The sequence below is a fragment of the Cololabis saira genome, chromosome 12, assembly GCF_033807715.1.
Source record: "Cololabis saira isolate AMF1-May2022 chromosome 12, fColSai1.1, whole genome shotgun sequence".
Lineage (NCBI taxonomy): Eukaryota > Metazoa > Chordata > Actinopteri > Beloniformes > Belonidae > Cololabis > Cololabis saira.
Window position 1 is genome coordinate 40,703,973 of NC_084598.1, and position 13,875 is coordinate 40,717,847.

The 13,875-nt window shown below is 37.9% G+C and overlaps 1 protein-coding gene across 6 annotated transcripts in view; it reads right to left on the minus strand.

The window, feature by feature from the left end:
* hdac7a (histone deacetylase 7a) overlaps positions 1–13,875 on the minus strand; it is a 134,377-nt gene that overhangs the window by 45,083 nt on the left and 75,419 nt on the right. For 4 of the 6 annotated variants that reach the window (XR_009783862.1, XM_061736812.1, XM_061736809.1 and 1 more), the window contains exons 4-9: positions 11,661–11,836; positions 9,849–9,939; positions 5,880–6,000; positions 4,500–4,600; positions 2,155–2,277; positions 1,318–1,487 (exon numbers count right to left, since the gene is read on the minus strand). Coding sequence is in view for 5 of the 6 variants with exons in the window: in XM_061736812.1 (XP_061592796.1) it covers positions 1,318–1,487; positions 2,155–2,277; positions 4,500–4,600; positions 5,880–6,000; positions 9,849–9,939; positions 11,661–11,807 (753 nt within the window). In the remaining variant the exon portion in view is untranslated. The remainder of the gene's footprint in view (positions 1–1,317; positions 1,488–2,154; positions 2,278–4,499; positions 4,601–5,879; positions 6,001–9,848; positions 9,940–11,660; positions 11,837–13,875) is intronic. The other 2 variants (XM_061736814.1, XM_061736813.1) reach the window with 1 other exon arrangement.

Here is a 13,875-nt window from a genome sequence, read left to right on the forward strand (position 1 = left end):
GTTTAATCAGCTCAAGAAGACGTGTAAAATGTATCCACTTTAGTTATCCATCTTACTGAAAACAATATTTGATTCCATATCCTCATATTCTCTCAGACACACTCAGCAACCCTTCCTATTCGTTCATCTGACGTTTAAAGAAATTGGCAGACGTGCTTTTAAGTCCCATCAGATTGGAACAACCTACCCATCAATATAAGAGCACTTAATTCATTACATCTCTTTAAAAACTCACTATTTTCCAATCTCAATAAATCATGTAGTTGTCTCTAGTGGTGTTGCCTTCTCATTTGTGTCATTCTTTTTTTGAATATATATATATATATATATATATATATATATATATATATATATATATATATATATATATATATATATATATATATATATATATATATATATATATATATATATATATATATACATATATATACATATATATATATATACATAATGTATCTACACTGCAAAAACTCAAAATCTTACCAGGAATATTTGTCTTATTTCTAGTTAAAATGTCTAATTTTTTGTAAAAAAATCTCATTACACTTAAAACAAGAGTCATTACCAGAAAAATAACTTGTTTTTTGACAATTTTCACCTGTTTCAAGTACATTTTCACTTGAAATAAGTAGAAAAATCTGCCAGTGGGACAAGATTTATCTTCTAGTAAAACAAGTAAAAAAATCTTGTTCCAGATTTTTCTACTTATTTTAAGTGAAAATCTACTTGAACAGGTGAAAATTGTTTTTTTTTTTCTAGGGATGAATCTTGTTTTAAGTGTAATGAGATTTTTTGACTAAAAATTAGACATTTTAACTAGAAATAAGTTATTTATAGTTAAAATGTCACATTTTTAGTCAAAAAATCTCATTACATTTAAAACAAGAGTCATTACCAGAAAAAATAACTTGTTATTTGACAATTTTCACCTGTTTCAAGTGAATTTTCACTTGAAATAAGTAGAAAAATCTGCCAGTGGGACAAGATTTATCTTCTTATTACAAGCAAAAAAATCTTGTTCCACTGGCAGATTTTTCTACTTATTTTAAATCTACTTGAAACAGGTAAAAATTGTTGTTTTTTTTCTAGTGATGAGTCTTGTTTTAAGTGTAATGAGATTTTTTTGACTAAAATGAGACATTTTAACTAGAAATAAGACAAATATTCTTGTTCAGATTTTGACTTTTTGCAGTGTATGTATGTTGTATGTGACTGTTTTGTACTGTGTTGTACGTTTTCTGTTGGACCCCCTCGAAAACGAGACGATTCACCTCAAGGGGCTATCCGTTAACAAAAATTTAATTCAAATTTTACCAGCGTTCTGTTCATGTGGAGGTTTTTGTGAGCGTGAGCGAGTGCTGCCTCCCCAACCTCGTGCGAGAGGCCGTGGCCGGCGGACGGGAGCAGTCCGTTCTCGCTGGGGAGGCTGTCGTTGGGAGAGCTGCAGCCGGAGGCCGGCGTGCTGCTGCTGCTGGGGGACGAGTCTGGGGGGAGAGCAGGACACAGGGGTTAGATCACAGCGTCGTCACATCGGGGATAAACGCCGGCCCAGAGCCGGGGCCGGGGCCGGGGCCGGAGCCGGGGCCAGAGCCGGGGCCAGAGCCGGTGTGGGTACCAGATTGTATCGGGCTGCAATATTTTCCCCGGAAGTGTGCATTTTTTCAAAATTTTTTAAATCTATATTAGCTTCATTCCAGAATTTAACTCCCACAACAGATATACATCTCCTTTTAGTCTCTTTTCTAGCTTTTTGTGTTACAAATGTACAAACAAAACGCAAATTATAATTTGACTCATATACTGAGAAAAAACGTTGTACACAGACAGGGAGTAACTTTAATCTAACTTTATACATTATTTGCATTATTTTATAATAAACCAAATCATAAAATTTCATAATATGGGATTTTATAAATAATGGATTTGTATGTTCATAATATCCTACCCTATTAATAATACGTATGGCTCGTTTTTGTAATAGCACTATAACATTTACTGTTGTCTTATACGTCGAGCCCCAAACTCCCACACAATATGATATATAAGGTAATATTAATGAACAATCACACGACGGAACGTCATCACGTACGGGGAGCCGGTAAAAAAAAGCAGGTGGGAAAAAAAAGCACCGACACCGGGGCCAGAACTCACCCAGGGCGTCCGGCGCTCTGTGCTTGATGGTGGGCGGGGCGCTCTCCTTGCGGGTGAGCGGACTCTTGCGGGTGTTCAGGTGCTTTTTCAGCTTGTGTTTCACCTTCAGGTTCGGCTCCGACGCTGAAGAATGAAATGAAAATCAGAAATGTGAGGAAAGAGGTGGGTATTAACGAGTTACATTTACTCCGTTACGTTTACTTGAGTAAGTTTTGGGAAATGTTGTACTTTTAGGAGTAGTTTTGAATCTCTATACGTTTTACTTTTACTTGAGTAGATTTGTGAAGAAGAAACTGTTCCTCTTACTCCGCTACATTAGGCTACGTTGAGCTGTTACTTTTCTTTTATCCCTTTTATCCGCGTACGCATCAATCTCATGACATCACTGAGTGATTCTTTGGGAAAAATGTTTGTTTTTGCATGTTTTGTCACATTTACACAGACTCAAACACACACAGAGTTTCTATGAGTTCATGTTTGTTCTAGTTCTGCCTGGTTAAAAAAGAAAAGTTTAAAGGCTTGAAATTTTGTGCTACTTGTGCTTAATTTATTTTTTTATTCTGTTTTTATTTTATTTATTTTATTATTTATTAAAGTACTTGAATTTACTTTAAGATTATTTTAATTTAAGCTATTTTTTTTATTAATTTTAATTTATTTTATTATTTTATTGATTTTAATTCACCTGAAGATGATTATTTTGTATTTTTGTCTGTTTGAATGGTTGTGTTAAAAAAATAAATCAGACGTTACTCAACAGTTACTCAGTACTTGAGTAGTTTTTTCACCAAGTACTTTTTTACTTTTACTCAAGTAATTATTTGGATGACTACTTTTTACTTCTACTTGAGTCACATTATTCTGAAGTAACAGTACTTTTACTTGAGACTGTCATCCTGAGGTTGTGAACCCGGTTACAGGTTCTGGCGGACCACTGTTCCACCTTTTCAGTGAAAAGAACGTGCAAGTGAGGGAATTTGGATCACAAACAACAAACACGGGTTTGAAGAAAGGCGGGAAAATCGATCATCCTGTAATTTCAATGCATTTCTTTAACCCTTTATGACCGGCTGGAGCGCCGGCGCTCGCGTTTGCATATTGATTTTCCAAATGTATGTACCAATACAACCAAATAAAAACAGAGCAATAATTCTTTCTGCAGGTTAAACAGGAAGAGTTTCTCTTACATATCCTGCATTTAGTGTCCCAGAGTTTTAATCCATTAAATCTTTTGCGCAATATTACTGGATTATTATGTGATTTTTCCCACACGGAAATCTTTATAATCGGCATCACGGGTTATTTATAGATCCGGTACGTGTTCACAGCTCGTCCTACGTTGACACGAACATCATCACGTTGTCAGCGTGTCGTCAGGTTGGATTTTTTCACGCCACTTGGAAGTGACGTCATTCCCCCGGGAAACTAGTCGGCTTGAATTTGCACTCTTGTTCGTGCTTTTTATTTAGATTTTCACGAAAGATTACTCAGTGACAACCTACACACACCGTACACACACTACACACTCACTATACAAACACACACACACACTACACACTCACTATACAAACACACACACACACTACACACTCACTATACAAACACACACACACACACTACACACTCACTATACAAGCCCACACACACACATAACGGTTTACCGTGAGCAAAGTTTTGGAGCTGATTTCAGCGCCGGATGAAGATGCGATATCTAAACGCGATATATAAAATGATATATCTCAAAAATGAAAGAATGAATTCATTCCAGATAAATTTCCTGAGGTTTGAAAGGCTTTTGTGTTACTTTTTTACATTGACAATTTTTAGGGATCTAGTTGTGGGATTTCTGTATTTAGAAAAATATGTGTAAAATTATTAAGATTTACATTTTTTTGGTACTTATTTGCACTTTTTAGCAATTTATTTCGTTAGTATGGACTTGTAACATACAGATTATCTAAGATTGGCTTATATGAGTTGTTTTGATGCATAACAAATAAAAATACTCCATAAAATGGCAGTATAGCATGCAGAAATGTAAAAATATGCTCAGGCGGACTTGTTCTACGGTACAGGAGGTCATAAAGGATTAAAAAGTTAAAAAGACTGATGTGACTATTGTGACGTTCCACTACGTCTGCATTTAGGGACCCAGTCTTGAGTTTAGAAACTAAAGCACTAGATACGACATATTTGTGTGAATGATTCAGTGTCAAACTAATAAAATGAAAACAGGTTTCAGAGGAAGTGAACTTCCAGCCGCCGTTTTCAGCTCCTCTGGGTATTTTCCAGAGCACGTAAATGAGTTGTTTGCAGCTTCAGGGTCTGAGCGGTGTTAGTCGTACCTGCTCTGCGCAGCGGCGTTCCCTCCGGGCCGTCGGATTGAGCCAGCGGCGGAGACGAGACCAGAGCCTGGGACGGTGCACTCGGGTCCGGGCCCAGCTTTCTGGGAACCAAACGATCAGATCAAACCGTGAGGCCAAATTATAACCTCCACCTGAATGTGTTGTCGTCAGTACTGGAGTTGAGGGGGATGAGGGGGGATGGCATCCCCCCTGAAATAAAAACGGTCCAAATCATCCCCCCTGTAAAACTGCCATCCCCCCTTTCCATCCCTTATGTCATTTCATCAATGAATGTGGTTTTACTGCTATTTCAACATTTAGAGTCATCACCAGAAAAATAACTTATTTGACAATTTTCACCTGTTTCAAGTAAATTTTCACTTGAAATAAGTAGGAAAATCTGCCAGTGGGACAAGATTTATCTTCTCATTACAAGCAAAAAAATCTTGTTCCACTGGCAGATTTTTCTACTTATTTCAAGTGAAAATCTACTTGAAACAGGTGAAAATTGTTGTTTTTTCCAGTGATGAGTCTTTTTTTAAGTGTAAAGAGATTTTTTTTACTAAAATGAGACATTTTAACTAGAACTTATCAATATGCCTCTGTCCTTCACAAGAATATTTGTCCTATTTCTAGTTAAAATGTCTCATTTTAGTAAAAATCTCCTTACACTTAAAAAAGAATCATTACCAGAAAAATAACTTGTTATTTGGATCTCTCTAAGAAAAAAAAAAAATAAAAGAAAAAAAGAAAAAAAAAAAAAAAGAAAAAATAAAAAAAAAAAGAAAAAGAAAAAAAAAAAAAAAAACTAAGAAAAAAAATAAAAAAAAAAAAAAAATAAAAAAAAAAAAAAAATAAAAAAAAAATAAAAGTAAATAAAAAAAAAAAAAAAAAAAAAGTAATGAGAAGATAAATCTTGCCCCACTGGCAGATTTTTCTACTTATTTTAAGTGAAAATTTACTTGAAAATTGTCAAATAACAAGTTATTTTTCTGGTAATGATTCTTTTTTTAAGTGTAAGGAGAATTTTTTACTAAAATGAGACATTTTAACTAGAAATAGGACAAATATTCTTGTGAAGGACAGAGTCATATTGATAAGTTCAGAAAAGTGTTTTTTATTGTTGTGTTTTGATGTATTTGATGTAAGCCCAGTGGATATTTAAAGCTTACAGAAGGCTGCATTTAACTGCTGCTATGTCATTCCTGCAGTATTTCTGCAGGTGTTTTGGTCAGTGCTATTATTTGTAATATATTATATTATTTGTAATCAGCACAAATGATCTGTCCCCATATGATAAAATCCACCATCCCCCCTGATTTATTTTTACAACTCCAGTACTGGTTGTTGCTGAACGTGTTCTGCTCGTGCAGACGTCACCTGTACGCCACGGGGTGTCCCGACAGCGAGTTGGAGTTGGTTCTTTCCAGCGCCGCCTGTTTCTGCTTCTTGAGAATCACCTCCTGAAGTTTCTGCTTCACCAGGGAACTCGCCACCGCGCCTGTCAATCATGGACACGCAGCAGTGAGAAACATCATCCCGTCAACAACAGTTAGGTGTGGATCTGCAGGGACGAGCCCGTCCCAGGAGCAGCGTGCAGAACCCGGACGTTCTGATCTGTTCAGACCCAATGCTAGGAATGGGCCATATTTTACCGTTCACGATTTACCGTCAAAAAAATTCTACACGGTAAGAATTTGTCATCTCGCGGTAAAAACGATAAATTCCCGTTGATGTTTTTGTGTAAAGCTGATTTATGGTTCTGTGTTAAATCGAGAAAGAAAGAAAGAAAGAAAGAAAGAAAGAAAGAAAGAAAGAAAGAAAGAAAGAAAGAAAGAAAGAAAGAAAGAAAGAAAGAAAGAAAGAAAGAAAGAAAGAAAGAAAGAAAGAAAGAAAGAAAGAAAGAAAGAAAGAAAGAAAGAAAGAAAGAAAGAAAGAAAGAAAGAAGGATAAATTCCCGTTGATACGTGTTTGTGTAACAAACATGGCGGATCTGAGTCATCCCAGTTTTGCAGTACAGGTGTAACTCATTTAATTGGTATTTATTAATTCAATTTAATTGGTGTAGTTTAGTAGCATTAATATTATTTTAGAGCAGTGATTTGGGGGCTCCAAAGACTGAATGTGGTGATAGATTTATAGTTAAAAAGGTAGAGTTGAATTGGTGTCATTTTTATTGTTATCGGGATAAATGCCAGAAATTATGGTGATAAATTTTTTAGTCCATACCTCCCATCCCTACCGAATGCATGGTCGGAAAATCAGCAAAAGTTTGTTTGATCTGATTTTGTGTTTTCCTTCGCCTCCTTGAAATTGTTGCACGCTTAAGAAGCAGAATCTAATGTTCAGTTAAAGTTGACGCAGGTGATAACTGGAAAAGTTTCCAACCTGAACGCTCGTCTGATGCTCAAAAACTGCAGGAGGCATGAACACACACTTGCATAGCTGACAAGTGCTGCAAAATAAGCTCAGTTTTATACCTTCGGGACTGTTTCCACCTAAATAAAACACAAATTCAACACCAATCAGACTTGGATTAAGTTTATTTTTAATGCTGATGTAAACCCTTTCTTGACTTCTTGCAGCATCGGGTAGTTTTTGGCTGCAGCTGCTTCAAACACAGACTTTTTGGACTCACACAACCTTCTCTCTCGTTCTTCTGACCATCCAAGACCCTTCTCTATCTGCTTGCCTGCAACACTGATCCCATATCAAACGTATGATCTCAGGAACTGCCGCAGAAACGAGCAAGAAGGCTGGTTGATTGGCAGGAAGGCTGCAAAATCATCCTCCACAAACACTCGTTCCCTTTGCGAAGCCTCTCTCTCACACTGCAAAAACTCAAAATCTTAACAAGAATATTTGTCTTATTTCTAGTTAAAATGTCTAATTTTTAGTCAAAAAAATCTCAATACACTTAAAATAAGACTCATCACTGGAAAAAACAACAATTTTCACCTGTTTCAAGTAGATTTTGTCTGTTGATAAGTAGAAAAATCTGCCAGAGGAACAAGATTTTTTTGCTTTCAATGAGAAGATAAATCTAGTCCCACTGGCAGATTTTTCTACTTATTTCAAGTGAAAATTTACTTCAAACAGGTGAAAATTGTCAAATAACAAGTTATTTTTCTTGCTTATTTGTTTTAAGTGTAATGAGATTTTTTGACTAAAAATGAGACATTTTAATTAGAAATAAGACAAATATTCCTGGTAAGATTTTGAGTTTTTGCAGTGCATGAAGTGGGTCTGGTACCCGCTTGCTCAGCCATTTTCACTGAAGTAGAATGAGACACGGTGGGGGCTTATGCGATGACTCGTACAGGAACATCCGAGTGCCACCATTCAGACCAAGCTGGCTGCAGAATTGCTAATAACTCCTTGAAATTCACAAGTTTTAGATGCAAAAACCTCAACAGTCATTCGCCAGAGTTCCTACTTCCTCGTACGGCGTCTTGGACGTGTCGCTCTGCCTGGTTGCATGTGTGTCCAACAATGTCCAGAGGGCAGTTTCCTCTGTGTTTGATGCAGCTGCTCCCTGGAAATCAAACCCAGAGGAACCAGACCGGAGCACGCTGCTCATCTGCTCCTCTACTCCTCTGCTCATCACCACTCCACGCTCAGCCGAGACCTTATCTCTTCACCTCCAGTCAAATCACTCCACGCTCGCTCACGTTTAAACAGAGTAAATCTGCTTCTGGCTTAAACAAATCCTCCTTATTCTGCTAAAATCAATGCATTTCAATTTCAACATGCAATTCGCCGTACGAATTGTTAATAACTTTTGTAATACTGTATTAGGAATGGGCGATATTTTACCTTTCACGATAAACCGTCAAAAAAATTCCTCATGATAAGAATTTGTATCTCGTGGTAAAAACTATAAATTCCCGTTGATGATGTTTTTATGTAAAGCTGATTTTTGGAAGGAAGGAAGGAAGGAAGGAAGGAAGGAAGGAAGGAAGGAAGGAAGGAAGGAAGGAAGGAAGGAAGGAAGGAAGGAAGGAAGGAAGGAAGGAAGGAAGGAAGGAAGGAAAGATCAGGAGGAAAGAAGGAAGGAAGGGGAAAAAAGAAGGAAGGAAGGAAGGAAGGAAGGAAGGAAGGAAGGAAGGAAGGAAGGAAGGAAGGAAGGAAGGAAGGAAGGAAGGAAGGAAGGAAGGAAGGAAGGAAGGAAGGAAGGGAGAAAACAAGGAAAGGAGGAAGGAAGGAGAGAGCAGGAAGAAAGAAAGAAAGAAAGAAAGAAAGAAAGAAAGAAAGAAAGAAAGAAAGAAAGAAAGAAAGAAAGAAAGAAAGAAAGAAAGAAAGAAAGAAAGAAAGAAAGAAAGAAAGAAAGAAAGAAAGAAAGAAAGAAAGAAAGAGATAAATTCCCGTTGATGACGTTTTTGTGTAACAAACATCTGAGAGTGAGATAGATTTATATTTACAAAGGTGGAGTTGAATTGGTATTTTTTTTATCGTCATTTTTATCGTTATCGGGATAAATGCCAGAAATTATCGTGATACATTTTAGTCTATACCGCCCATCCCTATACTGTATTTGACCCGGTCTTTGTTCGTTTTGACCGTATAGAAACATAATTCTTGCCATTGTAAGAATGAGATGTACCTACTGTACTCTACTGCCCTTACTTTTTAACAACTTGTGCTTTTTATTATGTTACCTCTTTTCTTATTTTATTTATTTACTTTTTAATTGTGTCTTGCCGCTTTTAATGTTGATGTAAAGCACTTTGAATCGTGCTATACAAATAAACTTGCCTTGCATTCTGTCCATCTAAAACAAATCATCCCCCTACTGAGCCTTTAAATAAAAATCCAAGTTGCCTTTTTTTAATTATTTCCCTTTATGCATTTTCCTGGTTTGGCGTCGTAAAACACCACAAAGCCGGCGGAAACCGCTCCACACGGCCGGGAGTGTCGATGCTTTCATGTATGTGCTGCCATGTAAAGTCACAGCCTTTTTTTTTTCTCCTCTTCTGCGCGCTCAAATGTGTGCACACATGCGCTGGCTGCAGGTGTGACGACTGATCGAGTCAATATTGACCCGGCTGGCTTTATGTGCACAGACCCAGAACTATATTTAACCTCAGTGTTGCGGCTCCTACTTGTTGGGTTATATTTAGTGCTCATTTGAAAGCAAACAGCTTTAAAAGCGGAGTGACGCAGTTCGTTGCCGCTGGAAGCCACAAATCCCTTACAGGGACTTTCCTCTCTGGCCGCGATCAGCACTCTGGGCCGTAATTATTTTTAAAAGACATCATATAAAGTTAAAGTCTGGCAAGTTTACATGGGACTGGGAACTTGCAGTGACATGTATGTGGAAGTTCAGTCGGTGTATGCAAATCCACTCACTCTGTTGACTTTTGTCTTTGTGTTTGAGCTGCTGCAGCTCCTGCTGCTTCTCGTGGTGCTCCTGCTCCCGCCGCCGCTGCTCCATGTTAAACTGTTAGAGACACATTAGACGTTACAGCCACATAGATAGTTTAGTTTAGTTTAGTTTTGGTCATGACATCACAAAAAAAACAAGGAAACGAATACACCGTTCAAAGAAAAACATTACAAAAAAGTTTCCAATATACAAATAACCAGAGCTGGTAGTAACGAGTTACATTTACTCTGTTACATTTACTTGAGTAAGTTTTGGGAAATGTTGTACTTTTAGGAGTAGTTTTGAATCACTATACTTTTTACTTTTACTTGATTTGTGAAGGAGAAACTGTTCCTCTTACTCCGCTACATTAGGCTACGTTGAGCTGTTACTTTTCTTTTATCCCTTTTATCCACGTACGCGTCAATCTCATGACATCACTGAGTGATTCTTTGGGAAAAATGTTTGTTTTTGCATGTTTTGTCACATTTACACAGACTCAAACACACACAGAGTTTCTATGAGTTCATGTTTGTTCTAGTTCTGCCTGGTTAAAAAAGAAAAGTACAAAGGCTTGAAATGTTGTGCTACTTGTGCTTAATTTATTTTTTATTTATTAAAGTACTTGAATTTACTTTAATATTATTTTAATTTAAGCTATTTTTTATTAATTTTATTTTAATTTATTATTTTATGGATTTAATTTGCCTGAAGATGATTATTTTGTACTTTTGTCTGTTCGAATGGTTGTGTTAAAAAAATAAATCAGACGTTACTCAACAGTTACTCAGTACTTGAGTAGTTTTTTTACCAAGTACTTTTTTACTTTTACTCAAGTAATTATTTGGATGACTACTTTTTACTTCTACTTGAGTCATATTATTCTGAAGTAACAATACTTTTACTTGAGTACAATTTTTGGCTACTCTACCCAGCTCTGCAAATAACATTTAGACCAAAAAGGTGTAGGCTGAAGCAAAGCTTATTCATTGCCTACCCTTAAAAGGATTATTTAAAGTAATGAAATAAAAGCAATAAGTAAGAGATAAGACTGCCAGTAAAACAAATTGCCTCCATGGGGATAACAAAGATTCCTCGAAAAATAAGAAAGAAAAAAAAGGTGCAGTCTACATGTTTCCTTCATCCTTGAATAATCAAATTAAATTAAATGAATACCCAAATCAACATAGTAAGCATCACCACTCATTACTTTGGTATAGAGAAATCATCCTTCTTTTCAATGTTTTTTTTAAATAAAGTTAAGGTTCTACTTGATTTTCAAATCCCTCTCCAACATCAATCTCTGTCACTGTAGCATCTCAGTTTGGTGTTGGTTCTGATTTTTGATTTCCTGTACAGGACTGTCTCAGAAAATTAGAATATTGTGATAAAGTTCTTAATTTTCTGTAATGCAATTAAAAAAACAAAAATGTCATACATTCTGGATTCATTACAAATCAACTGAAATATTGCAAGGCTTTTATTATTTTAATATTGCTGATTATGGCTTACAGTTTAAGATTAAGATTCCCAGAATATTCAAATTTTTTGAGATAGGATATTTGAGTTTTCTTAAGCTGTAAGCCATGATCAGCAATATTAAAATAATAAAAGGCTTGCAATATTTCAGTTGATTTGTAATGAATCCAGAATGTATGACATTTTTGTTTTTGTAATTGCATTACAGAAAATCACAATATTCTATTTTTCTGAGACATTCCTGTATATGCAGGATTACACCTTCTTCTTTTTTTTTATTACTTAATTGCCAAAAGGCCAGTTTTCCGCTGTCCTACCCGGATCTGCTGGTGCAGCTGCTGCTGGGAGAGGGAGGGGTGGGGCTGCGGGGAGAAGGATGTGAGGAGTAAAGGTGGGTGCAGCGGGGTGAGGAGCGCCGTGTCGGAGCCGGGGCGCATCCCCCGCTCTCCCACCCGGAGGTCCATAGGAAGCACCAGCACTGCCGATGGACAACCTGGAAGATGAGAAAGGAAAACCGTTGATTTAATAAAGGTTCTGTTGAGGAACCTCCTGAAAACCAGAACAAGGGGCTTGCTGGACAATCAGGACTTTAAACACGGCTTTGGGATAGAATGATGCGGAGATATCTCCAAGAAATGGCAACGTTTTCAATGGATCCTTTAAACTCTTGTAGTGCAAATACAACTGACCAATCAGGGTTGAGCAGGGTTGAATCCATAATGACTCTCCAAAGCATAATTTGAATTAAAGCTGCAAGCAGCGATGAACGGGCCCTCGCACTCACGGCCACCGCCCCCATAAGCATATCAGAAATGACACCACCCACGACTCTCTATGTCAAACCATTCAAAAGTTATAGCAGAAAATCGGGACAACCAATCCGAAGAAGGGGCGGGGCTAATTTTCACCAATTATGGTCAAGGACTCAATACCGAGTCCCATGACACCACCCACGACGATTTATGTCAAACCTTTCAAAAGTTATGGCAGAGAAAATTATTCTAGGGGGCGCTGTTGAGCCGTTAGGCCACGCCCATTAATGCAAACCATGAAATATCAAATTTATCGCCAGGCCTGGCTTGCGTGCAAAATTTGGTGACTTTTGGAGAACTATCAAATATGGACCAATCATATGAAGGGGGGCACGCTTTTTGGCGTCTAGCTTCGCCATGGTAACACTTTTGAAAGAGAAAAGTAATGCGCGTAGTCGCAAGATGAAGACGCACATTTTGATGTATAACACACCTGGGTGCACGTTACGGTTCGGGCCGTATTAATTGCCGAAAGAATGGCATAAATTGCACCAAAATTACACAATTAATTCAAAATGGCCGACTTCCTGTTCGGTTTTGGCCATGGCGCCAAGAGACTTTTCTTTAAGTTGCGACATGATACAGGTGTGTACCGATTTTCGTGCATGTACGTCAAACCGTATTGTGGGGCTTGAGGCACAAAGTTTTCCGGGGGGCGCTGTTGAGCCATTTTTCCACGCCCATTAATACAAACCATGAAATATCAAATTTATCGCCAGGCCTGCCTTGCATGCAAAATTTGGTGACTTTTGGGGAACTATCAAATATGGACCAATCAGATGAAGGGGGGGTGCGCTTGTTGGCGTCTAGCGTCGCCACGGTAACACTTTTGAAAGAGAAAAGTAATGCGCGTAGTCGCAGGATGGAGACGCACATTTTGATGTATAACACACCTGGGTGCATGTTACGGTTCGGGCCATATTAATTCTCGAAGGAATGGCTCATATTGCTCCAAAATTACGCGATTAATTCAGAATGTTCAAAATGGCCGACTTCCTGTTCGGTTTCGGCCATGGCGCCAAGAGACTTTTCTTTAAGTTGCGACATGATACAGGTGTGTACCGATTTTCGTTCATGTACGTCAAACCGTATTATGGGGCTTGAGGCGCAAAGTTTTTTCTGTCTGAACCAACCAGATGACGGGTGGGCGCGCTTTTTGGCGTCTAGCGTCGCCATGGTAACGCTTTTGAAAGAGAAAAGTAATGCGCATAGTCGCAGGATGTAGACGCACATTTTGACGTATAACACACCTGGGTGCACGTTACGGTTCGGGCCGTATTAACTGCCGAAGGAATGGCATAAATTGCGCCAAAGTGACACGATTAATTCAAAATGGCTGACTTCCTGTTCGGTTTCGGCCATGTCGCCAAGAGACTTTTCTTTAAGTTGTGTACTGATACAGGTGTGTAGCGATTTTTGTGCATGTACGTCAAACCGTATTGTGGGGCTTGAGGCACAAAGTTTTCCAGGGGGCGCTGTTGAGCCATTTTGCCACGCCCATTAATGTAAACCATTAAATATCAAATTTTTCGCCAGGCCTGACTTGCATGCAAAATTTGGTGACTTTTTGGGCACGTTTAGGGGGGCAAAAAGGCCCTCCTTTCGTCAGAAGAAAAAAGAAAAAAGAAAGAAAAATTCCTACAGATACAATAGGGCCTTCGCACTGAAGGTGCTCGGGCCCTAAATAGTCAAAATGTATAATATATGCGTATGGAGACAG